The sequence below is a fragment of the Rhyacophila brunnea genome, unplaced genomic scaffold (assembly GCF_057557595.1).
Source record: "Rhyacophila brunnea isolate RB1 unplaced genomic scaffold, BYU_Rbru_1.0 scaffold_9, whole genome shotgun sequence".
In the NCBI taxonomy this organism is placed as follows: Eukaryota; Metazoa; Arthropoda; class Insecta; order Trichoptera; family Rhyacophilidae; genus Rhyacophila; species Rhyacophila brunnea.
Window position 1 is genome coordinate 5,242,237 of NW_028233361.1, and position 24,113 is coordinate 5,266,349.

At 36.9% G+C, this 24,113-nt stretch overlaps 1 protein-coding gene across 7 annotated transcripts in view; it reads left to right on the top strand.

Moving 5' to 3' along the window:
* Window positions 1-24,113, top strand: part of Pka-R1 (protein kinase, cAMP-dependent, regulatory subunit type 1) — a 285,462-nt gene that overhangs the window by 67,962 nt on the left and 193,387 nt on the right. Inside the window, exons 1-2 of one of the 7 annotated variants that reach the window (XM_085959472.1) lie at window positions 23,117-23,254; window positions 23,550-23,707. The exons of the other annotated variants lie outside the window; for them this stretch is intronic. Of the exons in view, the coding sequence (XP_085815598.1) occupies window positions 23,690-23,707 (18 nt within the window). The 5' untranslated portion in view covers window positions 23,117-23,254; window positions 23,550-23,689. Of the gene's footprint in view, window positions 1-23,116; window positions 23,255-23,549; window positions 23,708-24,113 lie in introns of those variants that run through there. 7 annotated transcript variants of the gene reach the window in all.

Consider the following 24,113-nt stretch of genomic DNA (forward strand, 5'->3'; position numbering starts at 1 on the left):
ATTCAAATAGATATTTAAAATTTATGTCACGTTTAACGATAATGTATGGTCCTTTCGATAATTCGTCAAACGATTATTTTCCGACTGCCTTTCTACAAGGCATGCTCGCTTTTCACTCTCTCTCGTAGGTCACTTCTGCTCTTGAGACATCTTTGCCTGTTATCACTAGGGATGATTTCCAATCCTGGCGTCCTAAATAATTTGAATCTATATGCACATGTAAATTGCCTACGTGGTCGCAGCCATGACGTACTCTGGATCATAGCCGTTTCCTCGTGTCAAGCTTATCAGGGTCCATTAGCGAGGGGTGCAAGACTATTCAAATGCACTTCCTAAAGACACCGACATTTTCGGTGATGTGTTTTGTTTTCAAAATAATATTTTATTGTGTAACATTGCTTATGTTTTTAATTATTTTCACTCTCTTATGAGGGTAAGTAATATTTGCTATACCTACAAGTATGTATTTTTATTTAACATTGTTTGGTTAGAAGCTGCTTTTTTTCAATATGTCCACAATGTTTTTAAATAAATAAATATGTAGGTAGGTACCTACTTAAAATTTATTTTATTTTTCAATCACAACAAACTTTATTTTAATACTGTTACACAAAGTGTTCAACCCTTATTGTGTGTATTTAATAATAAGACCAGTTCTAATGAATACGTGTAAAAAAATATTTTTTACCATTTTATATATTGGATTTCTGTGGATACAATTGGTTGAATGTCACAACATCCCTAGTACCTATGCCTTTCGAAAAAAAAGTGAAAAACGCACATTAATCTTACTCCCTACAAAGCTAATAAAATGCTTGGTTTTATCATGCGGTCCCCTAGTCACTAGATTCCCAACCTTTTTCACAATACAGTATAATACTTTTCAAATTATATTTTTTGCGGCACCCTGAAGAATACTCACACACCTTTTCTGATGCATAAATTACCATATTACATGCATTTTCTCTTGGAAAAATAACTAGATTGAAGAGTTTGGACCATAACCTAGTTACTAGAGTTTAAATGTTTAACATATGATTTAAATGCGATTCTACAACCTTTTTAGAGTGAGTGAATTGGTAGCCATACAAAAAATAATATATGTACTATGTTTGCACTCTTGTTTATAATTTGTCATATTTGGCGACTTATTTTATAATCTATGTATAAAATATCGTTTATTAACATAATGCGCATACGGTGTCACAGTCAGGGTTGTCAAATTTATAGAATAATTTCCGCAGTCAATTTTTAACATAAAATAATAAATTTCTACTTATATTTTTAATTTTAATGTATTTCTACGGCACACTGGTTGGGAATCACTGCTCTGTTGATTTAAAAAGACATAGTAACAATTACATGTCTATGTTTTATTTTTACTTTTATTACATTTCCATTGTGCGTCCACTTCTGAAATATATTTCTACCGTTTGGTTCTTTTATTATAATGCACCCAAATAATTTAACGATGTCAACAAAGTTTCACGAAAACTATTTTCAGGCGGTACGGTACGCATGCATTTAAAAGTTGCTAGACTAAAAGGACATCCACAGACTGAAATCGTACGCGGTTAAGAACCGTGTGCCATACTAAACTCATGATTTCTGTTCATAAAAATAATATTTTTAATAAGCTTGTAAGTGTATGGTATAAACGGATACGATCAGATGCTTATAATAATTATAATTTGTGGAAATATATTTCCATGAACAGAAGTCATAAGTTTAGTATGGCACACGGTTCTAAACCCATACAGTTTCAGTGTATAGGTAGGTTTCCCTCTAAGTGTGTAGCCCTAAATGGGGATATGGTGTAATATAAAATTGTTTCGTTCCAATAAATTTGTTTCACTTCATTTTTAACAATTTTTTCAACGCTCTCTCTACTTACTGTTTCAATTCGCAAAGATGTGTATTTATTTGCGCATTTTATTCATCTGTGCGGCACCCAGATATCGGTCGTCCAGTTAGCATGGCGACCGGATGGCAGTGCCGTAAGACTACCGCGTAGATCCATAAAATCATAATACGTGGTGTTCGTATTGGATGACAAGTCTCTACACTTACACCGTAGGCGACCGTAGACCTTTCTATGTAGAGGGTAAGTAATTCGACCAATGTTCTAAAACTGGGCCTGCGAACTTATTTTATGTTTAGGAACAAAACAAAAAAAGTAAATATCTGTAACGATATTAAGATTCGTTTTTTTAGATTTGATTAGGCTATTTTTGTGTTTCGGCCAATTTTTAAACAACCAAAACCAACTCAACTCGAACCCGATATATCGGTTTCCGGTCATTGTGCTTTATCAATTCATATTTTGTTATATTCATTAAACTTTGCTAAGTATATTGAAACGCTGTGATTGTGTGCATTATACTGAAGTTTCCACTTAAGTGGTTTTAATTAACTACATATAGGTATGTACCAGTGGCGAAGGGTGCAGATAGGTTGTTAAGATCCGACATACATAGTGCACATTAAACTTTGTCAGTCATTCATATTTGGCTTAATTGAACTAAGACTACAATTTACAGATGGTGCTGGTTAGTTTTTAAAAAACATTTAAACCTAACCTAACCAAACCATAATAGTTTTGGTATGTTATAGGCGATTCGACAAAATAGTGCACACTTTTTCATTCATACTTATTTGTTTTCGTTGAATTAAGAATATATGTTTACACATGATGTTGGGAAGTTTTTTTAAAATTCATTAAGCCCTGCCTAAACCAAACCATAGTACAATAGAGTATAAAAAATATTATATCTATAAAATATTCAAAATTACGTATGATTTAGTGGCATAATTTTAGATATTTTATAGATAGGCGATTATTTTTTGTCTATATCTATAATGGCTTGGTTTTCGCAGTGTTTAATTGAATTTCAAAAACTAACTAACTCCATCTGTAAATTGTAGGCTTAATTCAATGAAAACAAATATGTATGACTGACAAAGTTTATTGTGGACTATATATTATGTTGGATCTTAACAGCCTACATCCACTCTTCGCGACTGGTATATACATAATCGTCGACATACAAACACACTGATTATAAAACGTATGCCTTGTAAGTAGTTCAGTGGCGCACCCAGGATTTAATATTGGGGGAGGGCCCAAGGAGGATAATGTAAATTAGTCCCATAGGATCTTTTTCTTCTTCACAGCCTAATTTCTCGTTTATCGGCCTTTTGTCTAGTGCACTCGGTGTACCAACACCATGGTCCCCACATCCTGAAACGGGCCCTTGTCACCGACAGGTTTTTCCGCCCCTGTGGGGGGCGCTCCCATAAGGAGTAGTGCCACCCAGCCGCTCGGTCTGACCCTGGTAGTCAATGCGCCACCGATGAAATGATGATGACCCTTGGCAAAGCTGAACAAAACATTTCATATGTTAAGTCCCGCAGTTTGCTCTGACAGGCCCCACGGCTTCTCAGAGTGAACTGTGGATGGTTAAGTCGGTCGCCACTGACCATGTAAATATAGGTAATAGGTAATATAGTATAAGGTTGAATTTTGTTTGTCGAATATAATATGGTAAAGGGGGTAATTAAATTAAATATGATTTGTTGGTAATGTTAATGTATAGTGTAAATGGTAATATAATATTCATATATAATGTAAAGGATTAAAAGGTAATAAAGGGGGACTTATGGATGGGCGTTGAGGGTATGTAATATAAGATGGTTAATATGTACGTAGTAATAAGGGCATATAGATCGATGTCGCTACGCGTCGCACGTACACGGCACAGTAATTGTTAACATATGCTCATAGGCCTGTTGCGAAGGCTCCCATTTGCACGTATGTGCAATCACAAAGCATAGCAACACCTAGGCAATCATCGATCCGATTATAATCACGATCCCGCGTAATTAATTTACATATCAATTCCGTTCATTAATATCCGCGGTCATTCCGCGCGCGGCGTTTCCGAATCGGTATTCTGGCAGCTTTCCTGCTCTCACATACGACGGCGTCTCTGTCGTATGTGTAGAAACCGATTTCGAGATACGAATTTGCTCGCTTTGCAGTGACAGAGCCCCTCTCGCTCGCGTGTATGACGGCATCACGCTCACGCGCGACGGGAGAATCGGATCAATGATTTTGGTCGATCAAGGAGACCACGTACTGGAATAAAGTGCGGGAAATCTTTGATCGGCTAGGTATGAGTATGTACTAAGCAATTATTACTGCCTATATGTTTGGTTGACGGAATGACATCCGTCAACTAGTCGTAAGTATGTGCCCGTGGCGACACCGAGCTATATTAGTTGTTAATGTGAGAAAGGTTGCGCGACCAATACGTTTATATATTAGAATCGAGTAACTTCCCCGCGTGATATGGGTTTATATTAAGCTTTTATTTTGTAGTTAAATTACCAATCTACCGAGTTCATATTCTTAGACCAACGTCAAGTAGGTATTCAGGCCGTCGGGGCGCCTCAAAGTTGAGCCCCCCAACGGTAGTTGGCCGAAGGACTGGTATGCGCTGTCGAAGGCCTGGTGCCGCAAATATGCCAAGTTAACCACTGGCATATGACGCCTTATCATCCAGGCTAACTTTGTAGTACTCTTGTTTTTGGGTGAGAGGTACCTTCGCGCCGCTAGGGCCCGTAAAGCCGGCCGCCGCGGGAACGCCCCTCCCTCAGCCATGAAGAGCGCCACCACGCGGGGGGTGTGCTGTATCGATAGGTAATTCAACCACGAATCCGTCGATGCCTCGCACGCCTTCGTAGGTGCGTTTTTCGTGGGGCTGGCCCAGAAACACTGCGGTACTGCTTCATCAATTACACGATCTCAGTACTCCTAGGTACTCGAAGGACGTACGTGACGAGTGAGCGACGCCGCCCGCCGGCGAGCGTCGACTCGCGCCCATAATTTTTCTTAGTCGGCCCTTACGTAGATGTCGCGGGTAATTAGTCATTGTACAATTTCCGCCACTCTCGTAAGGAAACCGTTAATTAATTTTGTCACCCGAAAAACGTTGAGCTAAGGGATGAAATCGGCCAGATTTGCATATAAACCCAATATTTTTAAATTCAATATCAGTCTTCGCTCACATTCCCGACCCTGAACCTGCGAAGGTCAGCGGCGGAATTTCGTTCACACTTTTCATATACAAGTCGCCAGGACTTGTGAGGAAGTACTCGCCCAGGTCCCGATACCTACTGGCAGATACCTACCTCCATACCTACTGTCACTTTGACAGATAGTGGTGAAGTGTCAACCAGCGACTTAGTCGTTTTATTCGCGAGTTTTATCGTTCATTACCGGACCCGGTCCCCAACCTTTTGTCGCGGTGCCCCGTGTTCGCGCAATCTCGATTACAGATAAAGATAAATTAATTCTTAAATAATTAAATAATAAATGTGTTAGTTTATACAATTAATATTGTATAATAAATAAGACTTCTTTTTTTTAATAATTTTTGTGGTTTCGGACTTATATAATTTGAACTTTGAACCTTTGGTGATCGTGAGACCTAATAAAATTGTTTAATATAGTGTAAAGTTCTTTTATTGGACTAGACATAGTGCCTACCTGTTCTTCCTACAATTTGAATGTACCTCCACTCCAGGCCCGGAGCTAGCCGAGGATTCGGAGGCCTACACCCTCAGGCTAGGATATTTGGCGGGCCCCCTACCTACCGCCAATATTAAAGGCAGTGTGAAACTGACACGAACAAAAACGCCGACCTTCAGTTAGTGTTTATGGCAGAGTATGGTTTAACGACATAACTATACAAATCTAGCCTTGTAGTCAATTCTACTTCTCAAATAGCCGTGCGACAACCTCACGACGAGGTACAAACAGAATATATAAGTCCCATGGTCCTAAACTATGGAAGAAGCAGAGAAGAAATGGTCGAAAAAGACCATGAACAGGTAACCAGTAGCGTAATCGTTTAGTATTAGGAAGTAAAATGTATGTTGTTAACCTTTTCTTTGTAAAATGTAATAAAATTTTACGTAAAAAATTTCGCCTCGGAGAATCGAGACTGTTCAAGTGTAATTGGAACGCTGTGACCGCAGACCTCGAAATGACACGCCATGAAATTTCAAATCGATCTATTTCGGAAATAATTTCCGGGAAATCTCCATTAAACTTAGAAAATAAGTTATGGGAGAGATTGTTTACGTAAAATTAAGCAGGTACATGCTTCAATAACTTTTATAGCTATAATGGAAGTGTATGAAAATTGGAAAAGAAAATTGAATATTTATAAATTTATATACTGTATAATTGTAAATAAAGAATTTTAATACTAATTTTATCAATACAAGATAGGAGTTAACTACCGTTATAAAAATATTGTAAACGCGTATCTATATCTATAGACGCGTAATTATAATTATAGATTTTGTTAATGCTATAACTTGCTGACTATAATGAATATTGTAAAAGTAACAATTGGAAAAACTTGAGATTCTGGTATAGATGGGTTTCTACCCATAAACAATAATAAATCTTAATTGCCTCCTAAGTAATAAAAGAATCAAATACTGCGACTAAAAACACAAATTGGCGCGTGACCTTGAACCTTAACTGAATTCTGTTCGACTAGAATTTACGGCCCGGCTGTGTTGAGTTGCCGGATAAAAATAGATTCAAGGTTACGTTTAGATTACTATGGAAAAGCCACTATTAAGGACGAAATAAATTTGTAGTCGCTTGTAAATAACATCTTGTTAGGATTAAGCATTTATATATTTAAGTTGAAATGTTAAGTATAATATTATAGTATTTTCACGTAATAATGTTCGTCCGAAAGGTAAATATCGAATGAAACGTTTTCTGCGGCTCCAAATAGTTTTATTAAAACTTAGTAAAATTCTATTGGCCTAAAAAGGCCAAGAGTGGTGGAAAGGACTAGTACGTGGGTGTCAACCTTTCATTTTGACATTTTAAATTTAAAGACTGCCATTCCCTTATTTAGTACACGAGTACCTATTCTGATACCTCGTTGGAAAGCTAAAAACTTTCCCCTTCGTTTGAACACGAAAAATCATATAAAATCAACTATTTTGCTGACGTCACCGTAACTACGTATTTAAAGGACATGTTCTAGAGGGTGCTTAAAATACCCCTATTAAGTCCTAATTTTGCGGAAATAAAGTAGAGTAAATTTAACCCGATTTAATTAGAAGATATCTCTATTAGAAAGTTACCAGGAACGGGAGATATACGTAAATTTATCCCGTGAGAGAAAGATATACATCTGCTATCCCTTACGGACTGTTTCCTGTTAAACCTCCATCCCGAGGGTATAAAAGGTGACATCCTTTTTCCGTAAAATCATTAGTTTCTACACTTCTCACCAGCGATCTCCTACTAAGCAGCAGTCCTTCCGCGGATACGAGACACGGTTCTCAGTAACATTCGTGAAATTTACCTACAATAAGTCCCCATCGACGGGCAAAAAGTAACGCGAATATCTCGTATCCGCCGGTCGTGACGTGTACCGCAAAAAGTAGCGCGAATAACACGTATCTGTCGGTAGTGACGTCGACCGCTAAAACGTAGCTCGAATACCACGTATCTGTCGATAGTAACGCGCTCGCGGAGTAATTTCATTTTTCATTACTCATCATACGAGGTGACGTAATCGGGATAAATTACGTGATCGGATTTGTTTTATAAAAACAAATTAATAAACTCAGTTTGTAATAATAAATTTTACAAATCTTTTTTTTTCGGAATTATAAAATAAATTTTTGAAACTTTATTAAGTAAACATAATCATAAAATAAATTTTAGTAAACAAATTCATAAACATAAAAACAAATTTTAGTAAATAAATTTGTAAACATTAAGCAAACCTCTTGTAAACAAGTTTGTAAACACAAATAAATATTTGTAAATGTACTGTGAACATAAATAAACTTTATAAACAACAATAAAATAATTTCTATTCTTTTTTATAAACCTAATACTGTGTGACCAAAGAATAATTTATATTTTCTTTCTTATGGGAAAACATTTCTCGAATTAAAAATATCCAAAGAATATCGGCGTATACATTCTCTGAATTAGGTGTGACTTTTTGGGAACTCGTGAAAGATTTCACAGAGATCCTATAGTGAACAAATAAATAGTTTGCTGATACTTTAATGAGATTTAATTACGGGAACAATGACAGTTAACCTTATTGTGTGACCGTGAACTCTAGTACCTGAATAAATTCGGCACCACACCAGCTGAGAGTTTTATTCGGGAATTCAAAAGTTGTGATACTACAAAGGAGATCCACCTCTCCTAATTCATCACTAGTCTCCTCAGTGACGGCCCGGTAGCATTATTGAGCTAGCCGTGAGCCGGGTCATGTCATTATGGCGCCCAAATGCGTGCGGCATCTTCAGGTTGCGAAAACCTGAACGATCCTACAACTAAGATCTACTAAAAGATTTTAAAAACAATATATTGTGAAGTGTATCAATGAATTGTGGTTACCTGAGAGGTTTTAAGAACCTTATACCGGAGCTACAAGAGCGATCTACCTCAACTTTATAAATGTGAGTACAATGAAATAAAGTGTAACTCGCATTAACGAGGAACCAGTGATGAATACTTTTGAAAAATATAATTTGGAGAAGAATATATACGTAAAGGCAACTATATATAGAATACTTTTCTTGATTTACTTGGAAAAGGAAAGAATAAATAAAATAAATACTTTTGGTAATTTATTAGAGTCAGATACCGACATTAAGCAAAAGTATGTCGATGAGACTATCCAAAGGATCTCTCTGACCCTTTTAAGCCATAAAGAAAGTATAAAAATAAATTGTGTTACTCACCGTAACAGAAATAATAGAATTAAGAATAAAATGCACAATAAAAATTTCGTGTGAATTTTTAAGCTTTTTTCTAATATAAAGTTGAGTACCATACAAGTATAGGTACAAGGACCCAGACAAAGAAAAAATTTTTTGAAAAAAATAAATTTATACTACTTTGTATATTAAAATCTCGATAATTATCATAACTACCGTGACGTCATGGGTATAGGCACATGAAGGCTTGTACCTATTACAATATAAGATTTTAAACGGAGAAGATTGGACGCTTGTAACAGGAGTTGCAAGCCTTCAGGGTTATCAGCGACAAGCAGCGCATGCCCTCAAAATACTTTAAACGTCGATTGCGGACGAACGGGTGGTCGTAGGAAGCTGAAAACCGGCGCAATCGATAGCTGAATTTTTATATGAATTTACGGTCGAAGGTCCGCTTCTTCCAACTCCAGGGGACGGAGGAATTCGAAGAAATTATGCCGAACCCTGTTCCGGGTCCGAGTGTAGAAGAAGACTTCATATTGGAAGAAGGCTTGCAAAACGCGCAAGTATTCCCCGAAGAGGATTCATTTTTGCAAGTAAGCACGTCGGATCCCAAACAAAAAATGGCACCACCAGAACCAGCCGTGTGTACCCCGTGCCATGTTAAGCCGGAACTCCATTCCACCTATGAGGGTAGCCCAAAGCAGAGCGTTGAACTTTTTCTCCGACGCTGCAGAGAATATTGCGAAGCTGTGAAGTACCCAGCTGAGAATTGGACAGAGTTGGCTATACGTCAGCTCAGAGGAGAGGCCAAGACTTGGGCCAAGAATATTGACACATCGGACAGTTGGCGGTCGTTTAGTAACGACCTGAAAGAGCACTTCGAATCGCCTTCAAGACGTCGTGCTCAACGAACGGAGCTCGAACATAAAGAGCAAGGACCTCAAGAGGGAGCTTATGGTTTCCTCCTGAAGAAGATGGAGTTAGCCGAGGTACTCCTTCCAGAGATGAAGTCGGAAACCCTGGCTTCGACCTTTTATGACCTACTCACTGTGAGCGATCAGATAAGGGTTAATCAAGAGAAATGGAAGACGATGGACGAGCTGCTTGAAGTAGCTCATACACTTCGACCATTGAAATCGGCATTGGCTTCCGTGCCATCTCCAGCAAATGCCGTCAAGGCGAATAATGAAAAGAGGCCCGCTCAGCAAAATACTTGGCGCGAGAAGCCGCGTTCGGTACAAGAGACTAACGCGAAATCTGATAAGACCACGGAGGCTGTTGATAAAAGGCCTCCACGGCAATCAGACCAGCAAAACGATTCGGAAAGACCTGCGTACCGCCCACGTCCTCGCATTGATGAGCGAGGCGGTGCCAGACAAAGGCGCTGTCAACATTGTCCTGGCTTCCATGAAAACAAGGATTGCCCAGACAGGCAAGCAGCTCAGCAGACCAGAAAGGAGCCATGAAGACGGCTCGCGGGCCGGGTTGATCGTCGATGGCTCCAAGACGACGAACACTGGCGGACCGCCGAAGAGAAGACTCAAGAAGGTGACACGAACGTTCCTCGAACGCCGTTCAGCCGAGTTCTAGCTAGTGACATAGACGCTCTTCTGGCGAATAGGGTTAACTGTGAAAGTGAACTGAAGGACACCCTTCCGGTGAAATCATTTAACCCTAAGGTTCACTGTGAGGTCGAAGCTGGCCCCAGTAACCAAGTTAATCTTTGTACAGGTCCTCTTGTAAAGGATAGCAGCGTAAGACCGGAGAATTATCGCAAACGCGATATTAATAATTCTGCTAGTAAAATAGTAGAAAATCTTAATAAAAAGAATAGCGGTAAGACGTTGTCCAATGTTGAGACTTCGCGAGCTAATAATTCTTTTACCGGCGGCGAAATAGAATATAAAAAGTTTTTAGATAAATTAGAATTAGGGAGTTATGAAATAAATGTTGGCGGCAAGGAAGAAGGTTATCAAGATAAGCAGTTAAAGACAGCTAGCAGTGGATGCGGCGAAGGCGTAAGCAGTGGCGCTATTGGTGTGCAGAGAACATCGGCAAACGTAAGTAACTGTAGTCTCGTCGATACTGACGACAGATCTCTTGTAACAAATAATTTAACGAATTATTGTGCTTCCGCTAACCATTTGTGTAAAAATATTAATAGTACTAACTATACTAAAGCCGAAGCTGGCAGTTTACTTGAAATTAATAGCGATGTATGTAGTTTAGATAGTCGATCGTCGTTGCAATCGAGCAACGAAACTTTAGGAAGGGACTCACCTGTTAAATTAGCGAACAGACCCCACGAGGCTGACGTTAAGAATATTATTAGGAAGAGTCGAACTAATCGTCGACTACAAAACATTAATACCTTCGGTAAATTAAGGCGAAATAAACTTAATGAAGAAGAGCTCATAGCATTAGATGACTATAATCGTTATCTTAAGCAAAAATCAAGTAAATGTAAGTCCTTTAGTATTAAGATTATTAAAAATAAGTTACGGAAGCTTAATAAGATTAATTTTGATAGCGTTAAGTTTGAACTAAGAAATATGAACTTAATGTACATAGATAAAGCTAGATATAGTGACGAAAGAGTTGTTGTGTATGATCATCGTCTCAAAGGCGGTGATATACTCAATGACGGAGGACAAGAGCTATGGGACTCAGCTACGGCTGCCCATAACCAACAAAGCAAAATATCTACGGATTTTCTCGGTTCTGTAAATATTTTAGATCCTAGGGACAGGTGTAGTCGGGGACAGAACTTTGCGGCGTGTCAAAAGACACTACCATCTGTAACGACTGCAGACCGTCCAAATAGCGTAGTCAGAAGTACGTGGACAATTGTAAGTAGTACGTTGGATGCGCCGGGCGAAGAGAAATTGCCAACTACTGCAATTGCACGTAATAAAAATAGTTTACCTCATAAAGATTTAAATATTATACTTGATAAAAATGTTAGTGTTAAAAGTGTTTTAAATACTAGTATTAATTTGATATATATGATTATGATAAGCGTGATATACATATCAGTGATAAGTGTAATATACTTTAAATTAATAACGAAGAGAGTGTTACTAGTTAAGGCGTGGGGAAGCGCATGGCTTCCACGCTAAGTCCTTTACTAGTATTCGGAGCTGCGGTGCGCAATAGTTTGAGAAGAATCTGGCTAATGAAAGAGCAGACGACCAAGTGGAACCGCCTGCACCGCTTTCCGAAGCTACCAACGACAGAGACGAGGGAGTGCACGCCCTGTCAGAACGTCGTATGGATGCGCAGGAATGTGCGCGGGAAGAACTACTGGCGAGTTCAGGAACAGATTCCGAACTTAGCGATGGGGAAGCTGAAGTGGAAAGAATTGTTGACTCGACAATATCTAATGAAGAGAGGATCCTTGGCGAGAGGCTGGATGCGTTGGACGCAGTCTTACAAGACGCCCCCATCAAGATAGCGCCCCCCAAGAGAGAATTTAGGAGAGTGGGACGGTTGGGAGGGCGGCGCCCTGCGAGGACCAACTTCCCAACGCCCTGGAGCAAAGATCAAGGTACTACCTTTGGCGAGTGGCGGGATGCGTTGGACGCTGTCTTACGAGACGCCCCCATCCGGAATGCGCCCCCCAAACGTCAGTATCAGCGTATAGGCCGATCAGGTAAGCGTCGCTCAAAGCGATCGCTACCGCCATCGCCTGTAAGCTAAGTCTCTAACTAAACCGAGCTATAAGTCTTCGAGAGGAGCGATAAAGAAATAAGTCTATTATCGAAGCGAGCGATAAGACTTCGAGAGGAGCGATAAAGAAATAAGTCTCTGATCGAAGCGAAAGACAAGTCTTTTCTCGAAGCAAAAGAGAAATAAGTCTTCGGGGAGAGCGAAACGAAGAACGTGTTGCTAATTAAGGCGTGGGGAAGTCCGTGACTTTCACGCTAAGTCCTTATTAGTATTCGGAGCTGCGAAACAAACAAGTCTTCGAGAGGAGCGATAAAGAAATAAGTCTATTATCGAAGCAAACAACAAGTCTTTGAGAGGAGCGATAAAGAAATAAGTCTATTATCAAAGCAAACAACAAGTCTTCGAGAGGAGCGATAAAGAAATAAGTCTATTATCGAAGCAAACAACAAGTCTTCGAGAGGAGCGATAAAGAAATAAGTCTATTATCGGAGCAAACCACAAGTCTTCGAGAGGAGCGATAAAGAAATAAGTCTATTATCGGAGCAAACAACAAGTCTTCGAGAGGAGCGATAAAGAAATAAGTCTATTATCGAAGCAAACGAGTCTTTTCTCGAAGCGAGAAAGAAATAAGTCTTCGGGGAGAGCAAAACGAAGAAAGTGTTGCTAATTAGGGCATGGGGAAGTCCTTGACTTCCACGCTAAGCCCCTAATAGTATTCGGAGCTGCGAAATGAAGACGTGTTGCTAATCTAGGCGTGGGGAAGTTCGTAACTTTCACGCTAAGTCCTTATTAGTATTCGGAGCTGCGAAATGAAGAGAGCGTTGCTAATTTAGGCGTGGGGAAGTTCGTAACTTTCACGCTAAGTCCTTATTAGTATTCGGAGCTGCGAAAAATAATTCTCTTGATTGGGATTGATTTCAAATTCTTGTAGAATGTAATATATAGCTAGGAGTATTGAGCGTTAGATTGAATAGGTTTAAATGACCCTATGTAATTTAATGTTAAAGGTATTGTCAGGGGAGTCTCCCTGGCATATCATGGTACTATGCCGTATTTTCTAGTAAGCGGGAACGTGATTCGCGACGGGAAGTCGAACTCTACTTCTGTCCATGGGTCGTAAAGGGAGCGTCTCCGTGAGTCCTCTTCCTTGCGGTTGTCCCTCGGCAGGAAAAGCAGTAGTCGTCCCATACAGCACTCACCGTCCTCAAAATAAAATTTTTAACTTCAGAATTATTGAATTATATAATTTTCTTTTATTAATTAGAATTTTAAGACCTGAATCTGGGCGAATATTAATTATAAAAAGTAAAAGAAAAACTTTGTGTGCATGCGCAGATTTTGTATATTTTATTTTGAATATGCTTTACTGTTGCTTTATCGCTTTGCATATTACTGAGTCCTGAGGTGTGGCAATGGTGAATTGAGACTAGACATATACAGTTATGTCTTTATTAAGGGTGGGCATTTGACACGAACAAAAACGCCGACCTTCAGTTAGTGTTTATGGCAGAGTATGGTTTAACGACATAACTATACAAATCTAGCCTTGTAGTCAATTCTACTTCTCAAATAGCCGTGCGACAACCTCACGACGAGGTACAAACAGAATATATAAGTCCCATGGTCCTAAACTATGGAAGAAGCAGAGAAGAAATGGTCGAAAAAGACCATGAACAGGTAACCAGTAGCGTAATCGTTTAGTATTAGGAAGTAAAATGTATGTTGTTAACCTTTTCTTTGTAAAATGTAATAAAATTTTACGTAAAAAATTTCGCCTCGGAGAATCGAGACTGTTCAAGTGTAATTGGAACGCTGTGACCGCAGACCTCGAAATGACACGCCATGAAATTTCAAATCGATCTATTTCGGAAATAATTTCCGGGAAATCTCCATTAAACTTAGAAAATAAGTTATGGGAGAGATTGTTTACGTAAAATTAAGCAGGTACATGCTTCAATAACTTTTATAGCTATAATGGAAGTGTATGAAAATTGGAAAAGAAAATTGAATATTTATAAATTTATATACTGTATAATTGTAAATAAAGAATTTTAATACTAATTTTATCAATACAAGATAGGAGTTAACTACCGTTATAAAAATATTGTAAACGCGTATCTATATCTATAGACGCGTAATTATAATTATAGATTTTGTTAATGCTATAACTTGCTGACTATAATGAATATTGTAAAAGTAACAATTGGAAAAACTTGAGATTCTGGTATAGATGGGTTTCTACCCATAAACAATAATAAATCTTAATTGCCTCCTAAGTAATAAAAGAATCAAATACTGCGACTAAAAACACAAATTGGCGCGTGACCTTGAACCTTAACTGAATTCTGTTCGACTAGAATTTACGGCCCGGCTGTGTTGAGTTGCCGGATAAAAATAGATTCAAGGTTACGTTTAGATTACTATGGAAAAGCCACTATTAAGGACGAAATAAATTTGTAGTCGCTTGTAAATAACATCTTGTTAGGATTAAGCATTTATATATTTAAGTTGAAATGTTAAGTATAATATTATAGTATTTTCACGTAATAATGTTCGTCCGAAAGGTAAATATCGAATGAAACGTTTTCTGCGGCTCCAAATAGTTTTATTAAAACTTAGTAAAATTCTATTGGCCTAAAAAGGCCAAGAGTGGTGGAAAGGACTAGTACGTGGGTGTCAACCTTTCATTTTGACATTTTAAATTTAAAGACTGCCATTCCCTTATTTAGTACACGAGTACCTATTCTGATACCTCGTTGGAAAGCTAAAAACTTTCCCCTTCGTTTGAACACGAAAAATCATATAAAATCAACTATTTTGCTGACGTCACCGTAACTACGTATTTAAAGGACATGTTCTAGAGGGTGCTTAAAATACCCCTATTAAGTCCTAATTTTGCGGAAATAAAGTAGAGTAAATTTAACCCGATTTAATTAGAAGATATCTCTATTAGAAAGTTACCAGGAACGGGAGATATACGTAAATTTATCCCGTGAGAGAAAGATATACATCTGCTATCCCTTACGGACTGTTTCCTGTTAAACCTCCATCCCGAGGGTATAAAAGGTGACATCCTTTTTCCGTAAAATCATTAGTTTCTACACTTCTCACCAGCGATCTCCTACTAAGCAGCAGTCCTTCCGCGGATACGAGACACGGTTCTCAGTAACATTCGTGAAATTTACCTACAATAAGTCCCCATCGACGGGCAAAAAGTAACGCGAATATCTCGTATCCGCCGGTCGTGACGTGTACCGCAAAAAGTAGCGCGAATAACACGTATCTGTCGGTAGTGACGTCGACCGCTAAAACGTAGCTCGAATACCACGTATCTGTCGATAGTAACGCGCTCGCGGAGTAATTTCATTTTTCATTACTCATCATACGAGGTGACGTAATCGGGATAAATTACGTGATCGGATTTGTTTTATAAAAACAAATTAATAAACTCAGTTTGTAATAATAAATTTTACAAATCTTTTTTTTTCGGAATTATAAAATAAATTTTTGAAACTTTATTAAGTAAACATAATCATAAAATAAATTTTAGTAAACAAATTCATAAACATAAAAACAAATTTTAGTAAATAAATTTGTAAACATTAAGCAAACCTCTTGTAAACAAGTTTGTAAACACAAATAAATATTTGTAAATGTACTGTGAACATAAATAAACTTTATAAACAACAATAAAATAATTTCTATTCTTTTTTATAAACCTAATACTGTGTGACCAAAGAATAATTTATATTTTCTTTCTTATGGGAAAACATTTCTCGAATTAAAAATATCCAAAGAATATCGGCGTATACATTCTCTGAATTAGGTGTGACTTTTTGGGAACTCGTGAAAGATTTCACAGAGATCCTATAGTGAACAAATAAATAGTTTGCTGATACTTTAATGAGATTTAATTACGGGAACAATGACAGTTAACCTTATTGTGTGACCGTGAACTCTAGTACCTGAATAAATTCGGCACCACACCAGCTGAGAGTTTTATTCGGGAATTCAAAAGTTGTGATACTACAAAGGAGATCCACCTCTCCTAATTCATCACTAGTCTCCTCAGTGACGGCCCGGTAGCATTATTGAGCTAGCCGTGAGCCGGGTCATGTCAAAACACTACATTAACGTTTTTCAAATTGTGTTTTAATTCAAATTAAGGGTACTCATACTGAATTATTGGCAATTTTTAAAACATCTACTTTAATAATGGAGCTGTCGAGTATCGACACATAATAATTAAAAAATATATTGCACAATTATATAATTGAAAATGTTCATGGCCAAGAAGTATAATAGCGCCGCAGGCGACTTTTTTTTTGCTATTAAAGCTAATTTATGATGTGTGATATCTCACTTATATGGTCAACCCGACACGCCGGGCCCCCCACAGCCCGGGCCCCCAGGCTAGAGCCCTGTCAGCCCTCCCCAGCCATGACCTACACCACTCCGGAATTCGGGTGGACACCGAGAATTTTTTGACAGTTCCATTAGGGATTGGGTTTCTAAAAAAACCTGACATTAGTGTTTCGAAATTTTTGTGTTAGAAATTAAAATCTAAGAAATTTTTCTAAAAAAGGTGCTGGAGAATTACAAATCATTTTTTTGCCGTGTTTTTTATTTGTCTAAGCCCAAAGGTATGGTTTATCGGCTTTCAATTTCAATTTTTAAAATCATTCTGATAATTTTGGGAGGTGCCAGGGCCCCTTGCCCCCCCCCCCTGGGTGCGCCACTGAAGTAGTTTATAACCCTTGTCCAGGTTCCGGTGACTGACCTATCCAGTTAGGAAATTGCGGGTAGGTATATGATACGTCCCCATGATTTAAATCCGTTCAGCGTGCAACGATCTGTGACAGTCCTGGGACTTAGGGCTTTGAGCCGTCGTTATGATTGCTTTTGCAATTATTATTCGCGAAAGCTCAGAGGTCAGAGGTCCTACTATAGATCTACCATCATAAATTGGCGTTTCAGGGAGGGCGCTAGTATGACATTGAGAATATTACCATAACTAACAAAAAAATGGTAATTTATAATTTTTTATTGGTAGTAGATTTCTGTACAAATAAAATGCAATCCAAACATGTTGTAAAATTAAATGGTATTTGTAACAAATTTATCCTCGATAGACAATTTTAGTTTCAAATTCGACCGGCCGCCAACTTACGATGGTAGATCTATAGACGGCTCTCGTTAAAGCTCGAGTGCAACGAATTGGCTTAACCAAAGGGGCGAAACGTGCCATAGTACATTACGGACGGCAACTAATTTAATTTATTTTAAATTTAGTTATTAATTGTGAAATCGGATTGAGATATCCAGGGTTCCAGTGGCTAGCTCAGGTGTCATAGAACCCCGGATTCACAAAAAGTATATATTATTATCAAGTTTGTTAAATTAAATAAAATCACGAAGTCTTTCTTGTGCGGGTCTTGGTATTATATATTTTAATCTTTAGTTTGACAAGGTTATTTTGTAGTCTTTTTTTACAGTTTTATATATTTAGTTTTTACAATTAGAGTCGCAGGTCCGTATACATTTTACAAGGGACGCTTGCTAACTTTTTTTTCTTTTTGAAATTCCTCTGAACCCACCCCGACTCGTTAAGGACTCTCGTGATTGGCCAAATCCGATCAGATGATCTTTTGATTTAGCGAATCACGAGGACCACCCTGGCGCAGGCGCGCAAAGACTTCACCGTTGCGCAATGCGCGGCAAAATTTACAACATTTGATTTCTATATTTGACTTAGTCTTAAAATTATCTCTTTCATCCATCATCATTTATACTTTTAAAATTAATCTTAATTACACCTCCGCCCGGTAAGTGATTTTCACGCACCGGACGAAGGCCTTTACTCATGAATAAAATATTAACGTAGTTGAGCAGGGAACCAGATCAGGTGTTTTATTCAATTGTTTATAGAGATCAGGGTAGCGGTTCGGCCCATTTTTTATTTAATATTTACAGAAACCAACAAAAGCCTGTTGATAACAGGTATGTGTCAGGATGATAGTGTAATATTAAATTTACTGCCAAATAGTAAGTCCCACATCACATTTTCTCCCATAGGGAGCAGTACCGGGCAGTTGGTATAAATTTATTTTCGTTAACCCATTCTGCTTTGACGTCATGTATTGTTGTGAGGTTAGGATTAATTCATTCACGTCATATTATAATCTATGTTTATAAATATTAAAGAATATTAGTTTTTTTCGCTTCGTATTCAGCCATACCTGCCTACTAAGTGGAGCATATGACTACCGCAGTGTGTATCTAAGATTCTTCCTTGCAAATAGGAAAATATTTGATTTATAAACATATTTTTTTCCTCCATTGTTCTCCTACTTCAGATGTACCTAGTATTCTTTACATGGATTGGTTATAACACAATCGTTTTACCCAACGGATTTTTACTAATAAAGAGGGAGCCTATCGAACTCTTTATGTTATATATTACGATAGCGATTCCAGCATTTACCTATTGCAATGCTTGTAAATGGTAAAGACATTAAAGGCCTACTATTTGACAGCTTGCTTTCATTAAATATGTACTTACATACGTACTTTATCTGCAATTTTATGCGATCTTTCAATTACATTTCGATTTTGGCACCTAACCCAAAAAGGCGTAAAAGTTATTTGGCGAAAAATAGTTATTTATGGGGTCAGATTATTTAGATTGCGACCGAAAAGTGCGTCAGCAAGAAATATTCTAACTATTTTTTGGTGGGAGTTTGTGAAAAATATGTAACGAAACCAAAAAATACTATTCAAATTGCATTCCTGTAAAGTTGCAAATTGCCACTCACGCCCTTTTGGCGTAGCGTTTTCGATAATAATAATATAATGATGGTGTATTGCATATAAAAGAAGTTGTAGTATGCGGCAATCTCACCACTCACGCGTGAATTGCTACACATGAACCTTTTGTGCCAATAATTTGCTACTTATTTATCCACCAGCATTAGTTACCATTTATAAGTTTCAATTGCACGTATCTACTTATAACAGCACTATTTTCATAGTAGATATATTAAGGTGTTCCTTCGATACTTTGGTTTACTTATAAATACCGAAATTCACAAAGCTAAATACTCGGTCTACCGAATGTAATAAAAAAAATATCTTTTTGTTCTAACAACAAACGTGTCTGTGTGTCCATTTGTTCTGTTAGAACTAAAAACAACTATTTATTTATTATCAATTATTGGTACAAACTTCGTTATAATTATATTTAACCAAATTGCTTCTGATATTGATATATCCCACCTACGTGAGATGAGTTTAGGATTAGATGGACGTAGCTTTATATATAAATAATAATAATAATAATAATAAATAATATAAATAGGGTCTACTTCGGGCATTCGGCATACTTCCAAGTAGAAACTTAATAATTTTTGTATTTACTATTTACACCGTTTTTTTCTAATATTGCTTATATTTCTTTGTTATTAATTCTGTTTTAATACCATCTCTTTGGTTTTCATATCATGTTGTAAACGTCTTGAATTCGGAATTATAAAGTTCACAATATTATAAAAATAACGCACTTGCATCAATATGAGCCGTATAGGGGTTGAGAAGCGCTCGCTTGGAAATCGCACAAATGCTGTGTCAATAATTTTCAACAATAAAAAGCGAGGCGGTAAGCGCTCTCCTAAAAATCGAAATTATTATAATTTTTCTGCATTGTGTCACGCTGACGAAGTCGTGGGCGATTGCCAGTAAATAATAAATTCACACTTATACACCAGTGTGTGAATTATATTTAATTATCTTATTATTAAAAATTTTCTGTCTTCACTTATTAATGAATTTTTGTAAAGTAACTTCTAAGTAATGTAAAGTCTTTCTCACATTTTTAAATAAGCGTAAATTTTAATTCAATCCAATATTCTCTTTGTGTCAATTCTATGAAAATGTTATACGATCTCAGTTTCAGGAAAAGTCAAGACGCGCTGCAGTTTCTGTAGACACCTATTTATACTGAGCTTTTCGTGGACATCAGATACAAATATTATATTCCAAGAATTCTTTCTACTTTAAGAAGCTTCTTAGAAAATGAAAGCTGGAAGAAAATTTCAATATACTTTGCAATAGGTACCTACAAAGATGTGTACCATTTGTTAAGTTTTCATCCAATTTCTATAAATATTATAACAACATTGCGATCTTGTGATAATGTTATGGTATTCATTTAATAACTTTTAACAGTATAATATTTTTAAATTACACAAAGTTAGTTTTTTAGTCGATTGCTGTTTTTGTGTTTTAACTATATTTATATAATATACACCTTTCGGACGTTTTCTATCTTGTGGGTACCAATGAATGACTAGATCTCTTTTTCGAGATATATGAACAGTCCATTTCCATTTGAAGTTTTAATAAACTCAATTACAGCGCATACCCTGGTATGTTACGTAACAGTGTTTTGTCCTTGCGCGTTATATCTAGCATGCGCCTCTCCATACCACATTATGTTACTGGTAAATTTCTCTTTTACAGCGGTTTTATCTCTTAGTAGAGGTACCTGTAGTTTATCTGAGGATATAAATCGTCAAATGGTAGACCTACAGTACAGGCGGTTTGATCGACTAAATTCACTAAATAATCATGTTTGCGGAATTACTTCGAAACGCCACGCACACAACCGATAGTAATATAATCAGCTTCGAGAGGCGTTTATTATGCAGTGGATAGATCCAGGCTGATGATGATATTATAATGCTTGGAGTTTTACAAGAAACTGTAATTCGTTTCATATTGATTCTTTGGAATATACCTATACTAAGGTTTACTCACTCTAGAACAGTATGTTAGTACCTACATCTTGGATGCCTATGCCTCCGTTCGGGTTATTAAACATTTCAATTTTTTAACTTCCTGTGACAGGCACTTAACCTTTATTTTATTTAATATTAATACCTTTTACTTTTCTCTCTATTCCAACGTTGCGTTTATTTCGCGTGATCTAACACCAAAACATGACATTACTTTTACAAGTTACACATTTTTGTTTGTCGATTATTTTTAGCATATTACCCAATGCTCTTACGGCGTTGTCTCTCTGCGCTTTATGTAGATAAAGTACATTTTGTAAGTATATTAAATTATGTTGATAATTTTTATAAAGTGTTATACTCAGTAGGTAATAATTCAAGTAGGTTAACTTAGTTTTTCTATTTTTATGAGTATACACCATAGGTTCCCGTAATTATTGAAATTCATTAGCAATTTCTAAAAATTTTGCTATAATTAAACTGAAATACCCTACCTGTAGCAAAGCAGATGTTACACGCGATGGTAACACGTATGTTCGAGTAAAGGCGTCTTTTCATGCCGTCGCTTATTGCTACATAATATTATGTATACACTAGTGTTTTTACTTATTTATTGTGCTATTATATCGAAGGTTTATGATCTATACCTATAGTATTTTTTTCTTCCTCATCGTCATTCTTATAACTGAGGATTGTGAGAATTCTGGAATAGGTATTGCGAATTTCTGGATCGGCTTTCTCCATTTTTAGAACTTTCCTGACTCTATTACATTGCCTTTGGTGGATGCTATCGGATTTCCAATAAATTTATTCACTTGGTAGTTCCATTTCACCCGATGTTTTTGCCCCATTTACATGCCCTTTTACTCTCTGCCCAAAATAATGACTCATTACAGACTTTTTTAACTATCCCAATAAGAATATTGTTTAATACATTCTTATTAATTGTAGTTTTTTTTTAATATTATTAGGTAAGTGATCCGTAAAATACCTTTCTGTCTCCTATATAGTCATTCAATTTATTTATTTTTACATATTGTGGACATTACAAATTATAGGTTTAAGACGTTCACAACATGACATAAAACATTATTATAAAGAAGAAAAAAAACAAAAGCAATGAAAACGATAAAAATGAAAATATAAAAAGAGAACATAACATAAACATACAAAAGCAGTGAAAATACAATTATGCATATATATAAGTTCAAATATGTACACCGAGTTTTCTAAGGAGACCCTATTTTAAGAATTTATAAAATAGCGTCCACACTCACGCAAGTGGAATATATCAACACCCGAAGCAATTTGGTTGAACATAGTTATCGCCCTCCCAATTGGCACTACCAGTGGTAGGTTGGTTCTGCACCTTGGGAGAATAAACAACTTATGCTCTCTATTTCTAAGATAGTTATCAGGGAGACACAGGTCAACAATGCCCAGAATGGCAGACTTCTCATGTATACCTTGTATAAGTGATGTCATTCAGGGGATGTTTATTTTTCTGAACCGTGTTTTTTCTTTGGTCTTGGCCTTAGGTCTTACTGGACAGGTGTAAAAGGTTCATTTTGAAACGATAGTATCATAATAATAATTCATATTTATCTTAAAATCTGTCATAATCTGGCATAACGTATCAACACTGAACCGCCACCGCTCCAAAGTGCTCAAGTATGAAAGCTCGATAAACAGCCCACATCAATCCCATGTCAAAGTAATCGTTTATTCCTGCATAATCATTCCCTCCGTACAGCGATCCATTCATTCACATTCGATAGAGTTGCATCCAACAGGTGTCAGGTGGCCGATTTGATTTTCATAGCGCAAGTCTCGAATTGCGCGGTCCCGTCGTCGCAGCCGCCCACCTCGCCGGAGGACCGCGGCCGCAGCCAGTCTGTGCCAAGCGCCACGCCAGATTGCTCGCTTATCCCCCTCGCGCGAGTGCTTCGCGAAAGCTCGTTATATACACCGCGAAGTTTTCCCGCTGCCCTCATACTTATTCTATGGTGAACTTACAATTTTCTCTCCAAAATTTTTGATATTTTATCGTTTAAAATTAAATTTGTTAAGTGCGTCATAATTGGTGTTAATTTAACAAAACAGTGATTCATATTTGAAAGTTTTGACTTTAATGCGAACTCTATTCTTAGAGATTAAAATTTAATTTCGATATCAAGTATACGATTATTATAGTCGACTTAAAAATAACTTGTTCTATTATCCAATAATCACACGTGAACAGTATAGAAGATATTTATTTTACTTTTGCAACAGTTGATCAAGTTTTAATTTTTTTTTCAGGACATCTCGAAAGTTTACCATTTCAACTGTGCTCGTTTTAATATTTTGTGTGCCGTTCGTTTAAGTGCCCAATTAAAGTTAAATTAACAACAATTGATAAGTGCTCTCCGCTGGGACAGTAATAATTGTCAGTTTGTAAAATGTCTGCGTCTACAAAGGTATTATCGATTTGATTTATCTATTATTTTACCCTTTGAAGCTTATTTGAAACTTAATAATACATTTAATTAGTACTCTTTTAGATATTACTATTTATAGCTGTCTTGTCTTATATTTAGCAATCCGACCGGTATATTTTAATCCACTTTTACAAAATAACACCAAGTTTTCATGTTGAACGCCTAACTTTTGCTTTACTTCCTGCCCTTTGTTGTATATTTAGTTAATGAAATTAAATTGTCGAAAATGTGAAATTATTTATACCTAAATACCTACTAGGAATATTCTAGTATAATGCTCTAAATGTAAATATGTTTTTTACATCAACAAAAAGGAGTTTAGTCAGATGTAATAATATGAAGATTCAGATAACTTTTATGCCAGATACTTTGTTTTTTTGCATCC